The sequence below is a fragment of the Hoplias malabaricus genome, chromosome Y, assembly GCF_029633855.1.
Source record: "Hoplias malabaricus isolate fHopMal1 chromosome Y, fHopMal1.hap1, whole genome shotgun sequence".
NCBI lineage: Eukaryota > Metazoa > Chordata > Actinopteri > Characiformes > Erythrinidae > Hoplias > Hoplias malabaricus.
The window spans coordinates 10,064,245-10,079,222 of record NC_089820.1 but is presented as its reverse complement, the minus strand read 5'-3'; the positions used below and the strand labels follow the sequence as shown (position 1 = coordinate 10,079,222).

The window sequence follows — 14,978 nt, the reverse complement described above, 5'->3', positions numbered from 1 at the left end:
AGGGGCTAACTAGAAACTGCGGGCGTTGCTTTTAGACCAATCAGAGCTAAGGATTTCCGGGGTTGCTTCTTTTTGACCAATCACTACAAACGAATTCTGTAGGTGTTGCCTTTTGGACGAATCAGGAAACAAGTACCGCACGGTGTTTTGACCAATTGTGATTTTACCAATAAACGTTTTTGTACGACATGAAAAGTTGGCGTAGACTGCATCTCTAATCGCTAACATTTGGGTCAGAATGTTTGGTGTCCGTTTTCTTTTGTTCTGTTATGTTTTTGCTTCGTTTCTTAACAGCGAAAACTGACAGCCACGGCAGCCAACGGAAACTCTGCTTCTTGAGCCACGAGAGCGGAGGAGAACCTCACGAGTGACCAACACAGTCCCAGCCTGCTGTGAGAGACGACCAATAGGAGCGCTACGTTTGGTGAGGGTAGACCAATTGGAGAGCCGATCGTCTGGTTTCCATGACAGAAGTTACAGTAACATTGACAGTCGCTCACAAGCCGCCTGCACGAGCTAGGCGAGTTCACCGTCTCGGCGTCTTTAATTGGTCTTTGATTCACTGGGTTCAGGCGCTGTGACCGTTAACGGTAGACGCCGGTTACTGTCTGTGCTTTTTAACCTATCTTTGGTAAACCTGTTCACACAGCCACCGTCTAAGCGGAACAGAAATGAAGCGGTAGCCAGTCTGTTTTGCTTAATAATAAATCCGAGAGCCATTGACTGAAGGACGTTTTCTCTCTTTTTTTTCTTCCTTTTTCGAAGATTTTTAACGCTTTCGACAGCTGGACTAGCAGGGCTAGCCAGTTTAACTAACTGTCATAACAAGAAAACGGAGACAGTAACCGTGGCTTTTGTCTGCTGAATTATAATTTATTTAAACTCGGTTGGACTTCGCTTTTTGCTTGTTTGTTGTTTTTTTATTCGAAACTTTTAGGGGGAAATAGCCAACAGGCCAGGCTTTGTCGGTAACATCCAAGACAAAGGTTTATTCAAGTCCATTAAATGTTGTGAAAACGTCGTGGATGTATAGGTAACTTTAGCTGCCTGGGTGGTGGTGGTGGTGGTGCTGTGGGTCAGTGTTGTTAAAGACGGGCTTATTTTAGAAAGAAAGGCTGGTAAGCAGCTGTCAACGTTGTTTTGACAAGTTCATCTTAAAAAAAAACAAAATCAACAAGGCACGGTCATTTTCAGTGCACTTAGTAATCTACATGTTCCGCTGTAGTTTGAGGCCTTCGCTTTGTAGCTTTTCTGTTTTTGAAAGTTTTTTCCTTGAAGCATTTGCTAGTGATTTAGCCAGTTTTTGAAATATAAGCTAATGTGCAGAAGCTGCTATCAAGAGAGGGACGCGTTATCAGTCGAAGACAAGCATTAAAGGCACTCATTCTGGAAGCTTTTCTATCGGATTCAGACACTGAAATCACTCCAGTTGGACATTTATTAGTCAGATCACTGCATTTGGACACGATCGGATACAGACGTTAAAATCACTCGGTCTGGACATTTTCACCGGATCCAAGCATTACACTCTTAAGTTTTTGGACATTTTCAGTGAGATCTCTCCATCTGAAATATTTTCTCGTGGATTCAGACACTAAAAGCGCTCAGTTTGGACACCTTTCGTCGGATTCCGTCGTCAATCTCAAAATAAGTCGTGGAGAACCAGCGCAGGCTTCAGCTCTATCTCTATCAAAGGGCACATCAGTACTTTCTTATCAGAGCCAAAATAAGCTGTTAATATCACCAAGCGTCCAGCTACACTGATTTTTCTTTTGACATTTTTGTATGCACTCGTCCAGCTGGCTTGTGGTAAATCTCCAAGACAAGAACGGAGGAACAACAACAGCAGGCTGCTTTGTTTTCTTATTATTTTTGACCCGGGGTGTCATTTCTTTGCTTGTTATTGTTGAAAATGGCCGCCATCGGTATGGTGCAGATGTTGATTGAAGCTGCCGAGTATCTTGATCGCAGAGAAAGAGGTAAATCAGCTCAAATGCAAGCAATCCTATTTTTTTTTTTTTTTTTACGAAGAGAGAGATTGGTCATTTTCACACCAGTACAGTACCACCACCACCATTGCTGCATGCACTCACATCTTCACCAAACTGCATCACGAAAAGCTAAAAAATAAGACGTTTTCAAAGCCAGTCGACTATATAAGCCACATTCATGACAACCCACAGACTGAGCATGGATGGCCAGTCTTTCCAGATGATACTAATATGGTGTTATGACTGTTTCAAAGGCTAGTGCAATGTCAGGTTTTCCACTTTTGTGCCTTGCAGGAACGAGCACCTGCATCAGGAAATAGATTTGTATTGAGTAGACTTTCTTTGTTTTTTTTGTCTCTGTATGTGAAATTAAAATCCATGCTGCTGTTTGTTCCTGACAGAGGCGCATCCCCCCTCCCCTTTATCTGTTGTGGTTTGGCTGGCTGCTGGGTTTACTCCAGTTCAGATGACATCATTGACTCAAAAGCCATATATTTTTGCACATTAGGCAGCATAGCTGTCATTTTTACAATCTATTTGTTAAAAGGCTGTTTCTGTAGCAGTATTATATTTTATATGTGCTCAGTTGCTCTGTACAATTCGTGTGTGTGTGTGCACGCATGTGTTTTTCTCATGTGTTTTTTTTTTTCTTTTTACAGAAGCAGAACATGGGTACGCCTCAATGTTACCTTTCACCAGCCACAAAGACAGGGAAGGCTCTAAACGGAAAAATAAAAACAAGAAGAATTTCAGCAGCAGGTAAATATGACCTAGATTTCACGTAAATCGGCCCTCCATGGCCATCTTATACACCTTGCAGGTCTCACAAATAAAGTAGTCAATTTTTAGCAAGTCATATAAGCAAGGAGTGTTTATTGGATTGTCCCTTCCTTCTTTCACACACCATAGAAAACAGTGAACTGTGCCTGGTTTTGGGCCGGAAAATCTCTGCGCAGTCCCATCAGCAGCACTACACCACCACCACCTCCTCTCTGCTACTCTCTGTCAGCATGTTTTTACACCCAGGCTCTATTTCTGTCGGCCAGCGAGACCGTAGCCAAGACAAATAGATAGTGAGGGGGAAAACATATAAATTAATTCTTTAAAGGCTCTGTCCAGGCTGCAGTCATGCAAATACACTTTAAGACAGAACGTGTATCTGTATATACTAATTAGGTTAGGTGTTCACCATAAAATATCTTCATAGATACTATCAGGGGTCCATATTTAATATTGCCCAGTGCCCCTGGCCATGACATTTCACATGGGTATAAATTTTCCCCAGTTTTATCAAATACCCAGAGCAGGTTAATTTCTGCATATCTAGAATTTTATAACATTAATAACGAAACAAATACTTTCACTTTTACTTTCAACAAATACTTTCAAGATCCTGTATGAAATTCATTAACCGTATATTTGGACATAGAACTAATTTCATACAAGGTTGCTGCTTTCAACTCGAGCACTGAGATGAGTTTGTGATTAAAAAAAACAAGGCTGATGGATGTGAGTAAATTGGATGTGGATAAACACATCCAGTAAATTGGATAAAAATCTTCACTCCATCATGAAAGAGCAACACATGAGTTTTAATTTTTTTTTATTTTTGGCAATAAAACGTGTTTGTTAATTCTACAGACATCATCTTAACATGTTTCAAATACTTTTGAAATATTTGGGGGTGGCACGGTGGTGCAGCAGGTAGTGTCACAGTCACACAGCTCCAGGGGCCTGGAGGTTGTGGGTTCGATTCCCGCTCCGGGTGACTGTGAGGAGTGTGGTGTGTTGTACCCGTGTCCGCGTAGGTTTCCTCCGGGTGCTCCGGTTTCCTCCCACAGTCCAAAAACACATGTTGGTAGGTGGATTGGCAACTCAAAAGTGTCCGTGAGTGTGTGTTGCCCTGTGAAGGACTGGCGCCCCCTCCAGGGTGTATTCCCGCCTTGCGCCCAATGATTCCAGGTAGGCTCTGGACCCACCGCGATTTACTTTTTTCAATATACTCAATAATAATAATTGAGTATATTGAAAAGAAATATAATTCAATATTTCTTCTTTCAGAAACTCCCACAACATTGTCACATTGTGTCTGATTGTGATTTTATGCTTTGTTTGAAGATTGTACAGCTGTTTTTGTGTGGTATTTGTCTGCGAACTGTAACAGTGCACAGTAACGCTTGCAAGGCCATCCTTTCATACAAAGCATGCCAACTTGAAGGTATATCAACAAGCTTAACAATAATCTGGGGGAAACCAAATAATTTATGTTAATGAAGACTGACAAAAAATAACAAGTTTACAGAAAGAATGAAGAGTACCCTAAATGTTTAACCACAGACACCTGCAACTTCAAACACTTTTGTGGGTTTTTCTAAGTGAAAGGAAGTTTAATAAATAAATAAATGCTTTAAAATTTGTAAAGGTGTGTTCTGAGGAGAGGACGTATAATCACATAGTAAATAACAAATACATAGAACATGACTAGGGGTGCCCCAGTGTTGCATATGTTTAGTTATTGTTTATTTCTTGTTTTTTTTTCTCAGTGCAATCTCATGTTAAAATCACAAACCATGATACGTATTTATAAGCTATTACATTTAATAATTGTATATTATAATATGTATATTATAATAATTGTAATTAATCAATTGTATTTGCATATGATCAATATACAGTACATTTAATATGCAATTAACGTCAATTCACAGTTATCAACATAAACTGCTGTTTACTAGAGTCTATCCTGATTGCATAATTTTAGTGCCAGAGTGTGCAGTCTCAACACTACATTGTAATATTGTGCTGCATCACTGCACTGTATCATTGCAGTCAGAGGGTAACATTTGTTAGTGGATAGTGTTAGCTTTTAGCTAATGTATTAACTTGAGGATAACATGACGCAATGATTGGAGGTTATTTTTGTCATATTAAAAAATGCACTGAATTGAGGCACCACCTCGTTGTATTAAATTGATTAATAATTTACTGAATCCTTACACCCACAAAAAATAGCTAAAACTTCTGTAGTTAGACGGCAATGGGTAAAAGCATGAAAGACTTAGTTAAGTGGTCCAACAGCCATTCCCCTTTGATAAAGCTGACTAAATGAATAAGTCATGTCTTCAAAGATCAGACATGGAGGAATAGCCCACAGGCAGCATGGATGGCTTGTTAGTGAAAAAGCAGTTTATAGAACACTGATATATTGTTCAGCCTCCACTTTAGCCCTAAGCTACTACTCTACAGGAGTGTACTACTTAAACCTATCATTAGCATGCATCTGCTTATAATATTCAAGTGCTTTCTGTCACCGCATGGAATTTCATCATGTCTGCCTGACCAAAACACACCCACTGATATAATAGCCTCTCAGATGCTGTTCAGATATGCTGTCCATTCACTACTTATATACGCACAGTTTTTAGATTTTTAGGGACTGCGTGTGTTAAAATATTTAACAGACAAATTCACAGAAGCCTTATTATGAATAACTAAATACCCAATACAATTAAGTCATTTAGTATTTTTTTGTGTCCATTCATTCTTTTCAGGAAACATGCTTGCAGAATTTTGGAGAAATCTGCAAGGATGGTTTTCAGTCTTAGAAATTGGTTGCTGGTGTCACAGTCCAAGTAACCCCCAAACAATGTTGAAGTGTGTGCTCTGGGGCAGCCAGTTCTGAGAACACCAAATACTGTGAAAATATCTTTTTCTGAATAAACAATTTTGGATAGCTCCATGCCAGTTCAGCCCTATGACATTGAGTTTTATTCTTTTGGTAGGAGGATAGACAAAATATTTTTGAATTTTATCAGCCCTGTAGCAAGAGTGTAAACCTTTGAGCACAAAGATATGCTGGCCTACCAAGCTGGGTAGGATTACTGTTGTCAGTATATAGTTTAATAATAATAATAATAATAATAATAAGAAAACTTATTTTCAATATAATAGATTTCATCAAAATAAACAAAATAATAATTCTTGAATCTGTTATGGATGGCACAGTGGTGCAGGAGGTGGTGTTGCAGTCAGACAACTCCAGGTACCTAGAGGTTGTGGGTTCAGAAAACATTGCAAAATATATTCTTTGTACATTTATCAGCTAAACAAAATTCCAAATATAAAACAGACTATAGATTCATGCTTTTATTGTAATTTTACATTTAAAATATCCTAACCTTATCTGGAAATTTTGATCAGAAATATGAAAGAAGGCCCCTTACTTTTACAATATAATGTATACATGTGTAATAAAACACTTCTATGCCTAGTAAACTAACCCTAGCTGTGTCCTGTTAAAAATTAAAGCATGGAGCATTTTTAAAATGCATCTTACGATAGATTTTCACTCTTTCTTTAGATTCTTCCAGGTACTATATAAAAACAAGGGCGTACTAACAAAGACTGCTCTGATTTTACAGACAGACTCTCACATTTACCCAGCACCCCCACTATTGTTAATTACTCAGCCATCATTCAGTGCCTTAGGTCTTCTCCATCCTCCACTGAATAATGCTCCAGGAGCATGTGCATCCTTGTGAACTTGATTGAGCCGATGGTTCAGTAGTGTTGGTATTAATGTGTTAATGTGTTGTTATACATATCTTTCTTTGTTGTTGGAGCAAACATGACTTGGTTGCTCACAAAACCATAATGAGGGTTTTTTTTTTTGGACTGCAGCTCCTACCAGACCTTTCTGTTCTTAGGCCCATCTGTTCATCAAGCCACTGGTATAGTCATACACACTGATACCCCTTAATACACGTGGTGCTTTTAGGGATAGTGTGATGATGTATGAGTGGATATTGGAGCTTTGGCATAGATTTATCTGAACAGTGTTAGTTTGCATGTGTTGTCTGTCAACTGCCTGTGACTTAGGGGCAGTAAAAATGAAACTGAATGTCACATTTGCTAAAAATATCTCAGTATAATAGAGAGAATTCAAAGCTTTCCTCATTTGATTCAGTACAATGCTTTTATGATTTTGATAAGATTTTGATATAGCAAAAAAGTACATAGTTTACGTTTTTCTGTTAAAGTTTCCACTTGTAGTTTATTGAAGCTTTCGTCATTATAAAAATACAATATTAAAAAAAAAGCTTTTAGCCTCAAGTTTATGCTAACCACAAATTAATTTTATAGCTACAAGCTAACAGCCACATGCTAGCCACAATATAATTCAGTACAATGTCATCAGATGTAGTCTGCTACAGCAAGAATTTTCCAAGTTTAATATCCAACAGTATGAAACCCTCAGCGAATGACACACTTTAAATTAAATTCTCAGGTAGGAGAGATGAAATACAACTGTATTTATCATCATTGTAATAAATTCTGTCATTATGCAAAAGGTTTAGTCACAAAGAAAGCACAATTAGGCATCTAAACTGAATTCATTTATGTCATTCAGATATCAAGATATATATTTTTTTATAGTGAGGATGACAGAAGACCTTTATCTGTGAAAAGAGGCACCTGCTGTAGTATATGTCAGTGTGTATGTAAGTATGTATGTATGTGTGGTCTGTAACTGGAGATAACTGGATATGAAATCCTGATAAGGGTAACCCAGGGTTGAGCTATTTATACACAGCTGTAGGTGGCGTGGTCAGTGGGAAACCGTTTATTATTCAAACAGTGAAGAGCAGGAAGTGGTTCAGGTGACTGTGTGGGCTTCCTCTATGTAACAGACGTTATCAGTTCTTCTTTAAATGCCCACTCCAATCTTTTTTAGCTTTCAGATCCTTCTCAGCATTAAAAAAGCTCCTCTTGGGGCTGTATTTTCTCTGTGTGCGATTACATGTCGTCATAGCAACATCCATGGTGCTGGGTATCTGTGTTTGACTCGTGGGAGGCTGTCGCTAGTGTAGGCGTACTCCTCATAATGAGAAAAAAAATCCACTCATAAAGAATGAGATTAAGAATTTGAATTTGCCGCTTGAAACATACAAACCATTCATAAATGGACACACGCTTTATGCTGTATGTAGTGCTTTGTTGTTAAAATGTATAGATTGTAGTACAGCCCTGAGGCTGATTCCTATACAGTACTGTGCTTCAGATATAGAACAGCTATATAGATTTTTTTAAAATACATCCTTACTTTCCATATTTAATTTCTGTACATTCTACAAGTTTCTGTATAGTGTAATTGTTAAGGGGAAATAATGTTAAAAGAAGTAATTTATAGTAATTCATCCATGAAAACATGCTCATATGTCACTAGTGGGGATACAAACCAGTGGTTGTGCATTTGCTCCTTAAGATTGATGATGCTATAAGATTAATTTGAGACCTTACATCTTCTATGTAAAATAATTTGCATTTTTCATCACACCTCAACACCAAAAAGGTTTACTTTGTTGCAAATCAAACACGGGCCATATTTAAACGAACACATGAGGTGACAATATCAATGTCGATGAGGTAATCTGCAACATTTTGTAAGATTTTTCATCTCGGCTTTTCAGTTCAGGTTCCTTAGAAGTCCTGTCCTGCACATCCTCTTCTAACACCTGATCCACTTAATCACCAAATGTTAAAAAAAATCTGTTCTTGTGGATCCTCTTATATTTAATAACATGAATTTTTTCAGGGCGGCATGGTGGCACAGCAGGTAGTGTTGCAGTCACACAGCTCCAGGCACCTGGAGGTTGTGGGTTCGATTCCCACTCCGGGTGACTGTCTATGAGGAGTTGGTGTGTTCTCCCCATGTCCGCGTGGGTTTCCTCCGGGTGCTCCGGTTTCCTCCCACAGTCCAAAAACACACGTTGGTAGGTGGATTGGTGACTCAAAAGTGTCCGTAGGTGTGAATGTGTGTGTGTCTGTGTTGCCCTGTGAAGGACTGGCGCCCCCTCTAGGGTGTATTCTTGCCTTGTACCCAATGATTCCAGGTAGGCTCTGAACTCACTGCGACCCTGAACTGGATAAGCGGTTACATATAATGAATGAATGAATGAATTTGTTCACTCATTCACCTAGAAAATATTGCAGTGTGATCCATATTACTTTGACCAGTGCTGTGATGTAAATGGTGTAGCTGCCCCAGTGCAGATAATAATGAGACAAAGTTTTTTGATCACTGAAAATGGAGGTTTTCGAAAATGCTCTCCAAGGTGGAGATTTTTGAAAACACTGTTGACACTGTTCTCTTGTGGACAAAAGAAAACAGAAATTTTCAGAAATGTTGATGCAATAACAAGCTGTGTCTGGCTGAAATGCAAATACCTCCTTACTCCCTCTATAGTGAAGTATATAAGTCATTAAAGTACAATGTACATGCAGCTGCCACTATGAATAAATGTAAATGATGCTGTATTAGAAATATATAATGCACTATTACAATTTAGATTCAGTAATTATATGACTATTGTAGTGCACTACATAGGGAGTATGGAGTGATTTGGGATTAACACCTGTTTCTTTCATGGTGTTTTGATGCTTCTCTTTGAAGTAGTACTATGGTCCCCTACTGGACTGGAATGATAATGCAGCGGGTTTTAGTAGTTGTCTGGACAGGGATAGTTTCAAATACCGAGAGAGGAAAATCTGTTGATAAAATCCTGTTAAGATTTGATTGCACTCTGCCACAAGAGTATTAATGAGGTATTGAAGTTGGGTAATTAGTCACTAATCATAAAGTCACTACCAACTCATTTCAATAGAGTTGAATGGAGCTCCATTCTTCCAGAGAATCCAGTTCCAGTGACATTGGGTGTGGTGACCCTAGGCGTATGTACACTTACTTAAGAGCTTCCAAATTTGTTTGTCAGTGCTTTCCTGAGGAGATGAAACAAGCTGTGTTTGTACATTTGTGTCAACACTGCGTGCATCTTAAATTCACCTAAATCCTATTTAGACCTCGCTGAAGCTTAACCAGCAACCATCAATTAGTGTTTTTTATTTTATTCCCCAGTATTTTTTTAAATGTTGCAGCTAAGCTATTATTATCTAACAGCAATGTTTTTAACAGCAGCCTTCACTGCTTGAGCTTGTCTCTTTTGGACATGTTCAGCTGTTATTATTCTTCAGTGTTGACAAAGGCCTGCAGTGAGAAGGGATTGGTTATGTATTTCCTATTGACCAGGATTTATTCAAGACATTATTGACTTTGTTCTGTATACCAAGTCATGGTATACTGATTACACTGGTGCATTTTATTCTGTTACTGAGTGTGTACTTGATTTAGGGGTTTATAAATGCCAACATTGGTCAAAAAATAAATAAATATGTGCTTTTATCCAGTTCTGTTTTTTTTAATGTGTTGTGGGTTATGAACTGCGGTAAGGCAGTTATTTTCATAATTATCATCATCTTTTTTCATTATACAATACATTTCTCATGTTCAGGAATGCTTTAGAACCACAGAACATTGAAACATGAAACACATATCCAATAACATTAAACATGTAATAATTAGCAGTCTATATAACCAGTAGCATGTGAAACAATTCATTTTATAACCTGCACACACATACTGCGGGGCACTTTGCTGAGATGAACATCTGCAGCACACGGCTCATACTAAAAAGCTCAGAGTGATTTCAAACAGTCATAGGATGCCAGGAGATATATACACATTGAAATTGATCGTTTAAGGGTATATTCTTGGCCTCTTAGTTTTTATGAGGGGTAATTTTTAATACTACAGTGTACAAAAATATTTCAATTTTCTGTCTTCAGTTTTGTGCTAGCACATTTGGAAGTGCTCTTTCCCATTCTAGGAAGGCAGTCAGCCAACTTCATATAAATGCTTGTGGTGTTTTTAATGGGATGTCCAGCAAGGTCACATGTTTTATTTACATAGGTGTTCACAATTTAATATACTATTTAAAAATAATTGTTCAATTATTCAAAACAAATTTGGTGAAATCCCTCTTTAACTTAAATGTACATTAATGAGTAATTGAAGTAATTTTGGAGTATTTCAATGGGTTCAAGAAATATTCACACATGGGCAGCTTGTTAAAAATAAAATATAAGATGAGTGATTTTGATAAGATAGTGACAATATACATCTGTGAATAGTAAGCTTTTGTGTTATATGGGTCAGGTGTCAGAAGACTCTCTCTCTCTCTCTCTCCCACTCTCTCCCTCTCTTCCTCTCTCTCCTCTCTTCTTTGGCTTGGTAGCATTTCCTGATGGCTTGTGGGGGAAGGGTGGGAGTGTTATGTGTGCTCATCTCATCTCCTTCCCTCCCCCTCTGTTCTGCACCATTGCCAGATTGGAGCAACCAGTACAGTCCTACAGTTCCACCATTGCACACATGACACTTCTCCACCTACCTCTTCCCAACACACACGCACATATACACACACATTCAGAACAGCATGTACTGTCCCAAACCAGCAGATTATAATACTGCATTCCTACTCTCATCATCAGATGCAAGACCTTCACATAATATTAACCTAGTTTGGAATCATGGGGCATGTCCCAAGCACTTTTCAAATCCACATTTATTAAAAACAACACTGATCTCATGTTGGCCTCAGACTGAAAAAGTTGGAAAAAATGAATTAATGTGATCAAACACTGTAATAGAATTATTCAGTTGTAGCTCTCACTCAGAAAATATGGTTTAAATTGAGTTTAAAATGCTTTGTGGTAGTAAAGTATTTGAGTAGTTGGAAAATACCTTTTATATGCTTATCATCAGCATGGTACTTTAGTGCTGCAAATGCCTCATTTTTAAACAGAGACTGGCTAGTAACACGTTCATATTCTCAAAAACTCAAATACCCATGTATATTTAACTAAATGTTATCCATATGGTGGTTCCACTCACTCATGAACTGCTCACAAGGGAATACAGTTCAGTCCATTGCATCAAAGACTCTTTGGTAAATATCAAATATTGTATCATTATGAACCTAATAGAGGTTGTGGGTTTGAGCCCCGCTCCATGTGGCTGTCTGCAAGGAGTTTGGTGTGTTCTCCCCATGTCCTCCGGGTGCTCTGGTTTTCTCCCACAGTCCAAAAACACGTTGGTAGGTGGATTGGTGACTCAAAAAATTGTCCGTCGGTTTGAATGTGAGTATGTGTTGCCCTGTGAAGGACTGGCACCCCCTCCAGGGTGTGTTCCTGCCTTGCACCCATGATTCCGGGTAGGCTCTGGACCCACCACCACCCTGACCTGGATAAGCGGTTACAGACGATGAATGAATGAATGAATGAACCTAATATTCATGGTTTCAGTATGGGTGTCAGACAAGGAGTTATGCTGTGTTCTCTTAGCTTCAAAACTTTTGTAACACATTATTCGTGTTATATTTACGTGACTGTTGTCTCTGTGTACAGAGGGCAAGGACTCCTGGTCACAGTTGGCTGTGGCTTTGCAGCAGATCAGGATCATGATCTTCTGGAGCTAGGGCCAACGAGTAGGAACACGTGCCATCTGGAAGTCCCTCCATCACTTATTTAGATCTTTCAACATGATTAATATGTCTAAATAGAAGCTTAAAAACATTAGACTCTGCATGTAGAGAGAAGAGCATCATCTCAGGCTGCAAATGCTATGCTCAGTGGCGTATGCAATGGCAGTGAATAGCTGATACTACACAATATATGCACAGACTGGGGGGATGCTCCGTTTTGAGAATGCACTGGGTTTGGACCTTAGGGTCCATGTAATTTCCAGAAGTTTGGAATTCCTAGAAATTTTCAAAATGGTTTTTACACTTGAACATAGGAAGTCTTTGATTTACAAACAGGCACTAAATTCAAATGACATAACCATGCTTAGCCCACAAGTGTATTTCTACTAATCAACCACTGGCAAGTTGGGCATGTTTGAAAAACCAACAAACCAAAACCTGATTTAACAAATTTTAAAAGTGTAAAGCATTAGTCGCGAAAGTATATGAATGTGTAATAATGGTTAAAAAAACAGGTCAAAAACTCATTACACATCATTAATATGCAGCATGTGCATAAATAAAAAGGCACGACAGTGAGTTTTTATGTGTGGCAAATATGAATGTTAGATGAAACTAAATGTGGGCTCACTATTGCAAACAACACTTCACTATTTACCTTTTTATTATAAGATTTTTAATTATTAAAATTATGTATGACTTAATTACTATAATATTAACTACTCTTAAACTTGTTTGTAAACCTTTATAAGTGTAGTCTTTTTGCCAATTGGTAGTGTTTATTTATATGATGCAACAGTTGGCTTTGTGTACAGTAAATGCCTCTGTACTGTAAGATAGTAGGTTATGTCAGTGGTAACTCATAACACACACCCACAATACACCTCTCCCTAAAGGCAGTTGAGACATTCCCCTTAGCGTGCCTCTCACACATGGTTATCGCATTAGCCAAGCTCTCTTCATATGGCACCACCTATACCACTCTGAGTTTGTCTTTGGCGTCTAAATGGCATGTGTTTCAGAAAGCAGTGCAGAAATAAGATGTTTTGAAATTTGGTGGAGTACTAGCTTGTGTTTGTACTGGGTGTTACATATTGTTGATATACTAGAGTATTGGTTACAGTACACTAGCCTCTATCCCTTCATGTTGAAGTTATAAAAAGTATTTCAGCCTAGACTGCTTTTTAAAGGAGATTCGAAGTAGCCAATCACAACAGATGTCATTTAAAAGCAGAGTAACAAATTGCCTGTTTACATGTAAGTTTTGGGTGCATGAAACCACACAGGTTATAAGTGGAACTCAGGGCAGGGATGGATATAAAATATAAAGCAGAACATGCTATGGTCTTTTCAGAACAGAAAAACAATTAATAATAAATAAAATATTCAAAGGAAATATAAGGATATGGAATTGTAAAAATTTCTCCCAGCTCTTGAGTGTGTGCTGCTCATTCTAGTGATACTACTGGTGCATGTGGTGACAAGAGAAGCCCTTGGGTGTTTAAAGAGGATGGTGTATTTTTAGATATAGGGTTAACTCGGGGTGTCCGGAGGTCAAATGGAGAGACACGAAGGGTGTGTGTGTGTGGGGGTGTCTGTCTGTTTGTCTGTGTTTGGGGGATAGCAGAAGAGCCATTGAATCTTCCCCCTTTTGATTTGAGTTTACACAGCTCCTTTTCAGAGTCAGAGAAAAGCCTGACCTCATTTTCTGGGACTGCTGTGACTTTTAGTCATGGTGTGTGTGTGTGTGTGTGTGTGTGTGTGTGTGTGTGTATGTGTGTGTGTGAGATGGGGGGGTTGAGTGTGTGGGGTGTTCACCACCACAGGATTATACAGTAGGTTTCAACTAACTCACTCTCTCTCTCTCTCTCTCTCTCTCTATATATATATATATATATATATATATTTTTTTTTTTTAATTTATTTTTTTATTTATTTATTTATATCCTTTTATCCTGTCACTCTCTTTTTCTCTCTCCCTTTCTATACCTCTCTCTCTCTCTCTCTCTCTCTCTCTCTCTCTCTAGTTTGCGTTGTAACACTGGCTACCACTGCAATATAATATTATGTTATATATGTTATATGCTTATTTTCCATTGTGGTAAAATAATTTTGGATTAAGTAGACATCTGTCAGTAGTGTCACAGAAATCTGAGGTCCTATTTATGTTATGTTGAGTTGCTTAGTTTGTGTGCTGTGTGTGTACCAGGAACATGGCAGAGACCAGGATCATCATGGCTGATTTTACATTTATGTTTCTGAGCACAATTGTGTTGTATTAAAAATTAAGACTACATTTAAATTAAGATACAAGTCACTGTTTAACACTTAGGGATCAAAGAACATTTTCTCAATTTTTGTGTATCTTCTTTAACTCCCAGCACCATGGGCCAGTACCATGTTTCATATAAACATTGTCAGATCAATCTGTTTCCTAGGATACTCCATTTGACTTAGAGTATGGTGAAAAAGCATAATTTGTCCCTAAAACTAAAAATCTGAAAACTTTATCTCTCTTATGAAAACATATTTTCGCTCATGAGTATCTGTTAGTCAATTGCAGATCTTAGTCAGAAATGACATCCACCTATTCCACATGGTGAGAGGCAGG

At 38.3% G+C, this 14,978-nt stretch overlaps 1 protein-coding gene across 2 annotated transcripts in view; it reads left to right on the top strand.

The window, feature by feature from the left end:
- The first annotated feature begins 512 nt into the window (after window positions 1–512).
- Window positions 513–14,978, top strand: part of LOC136678862 (max dimerization protein 1-like) — a 33,368-nt gene continuing 18,902 nt past the window's right edge. For both annotated transcript variants that reach the window (XM_066657030.1, XM_066657029.1), the window contains exons 1-2: window positions 513–1,979; window positions 2,651–2,750. In XM_066657030.1, the coding sequence (XP_066513127.1) occupies window positions 1,913–1,979; window positions 2,651–2,750 (167 nt within the window). In that variant the 5' untranslated portion in view covers window positions 513–1,912. The remainder of the gene's footprint in view (window positions 1,980–2,650; window positions 2,751–14,978) is intronic.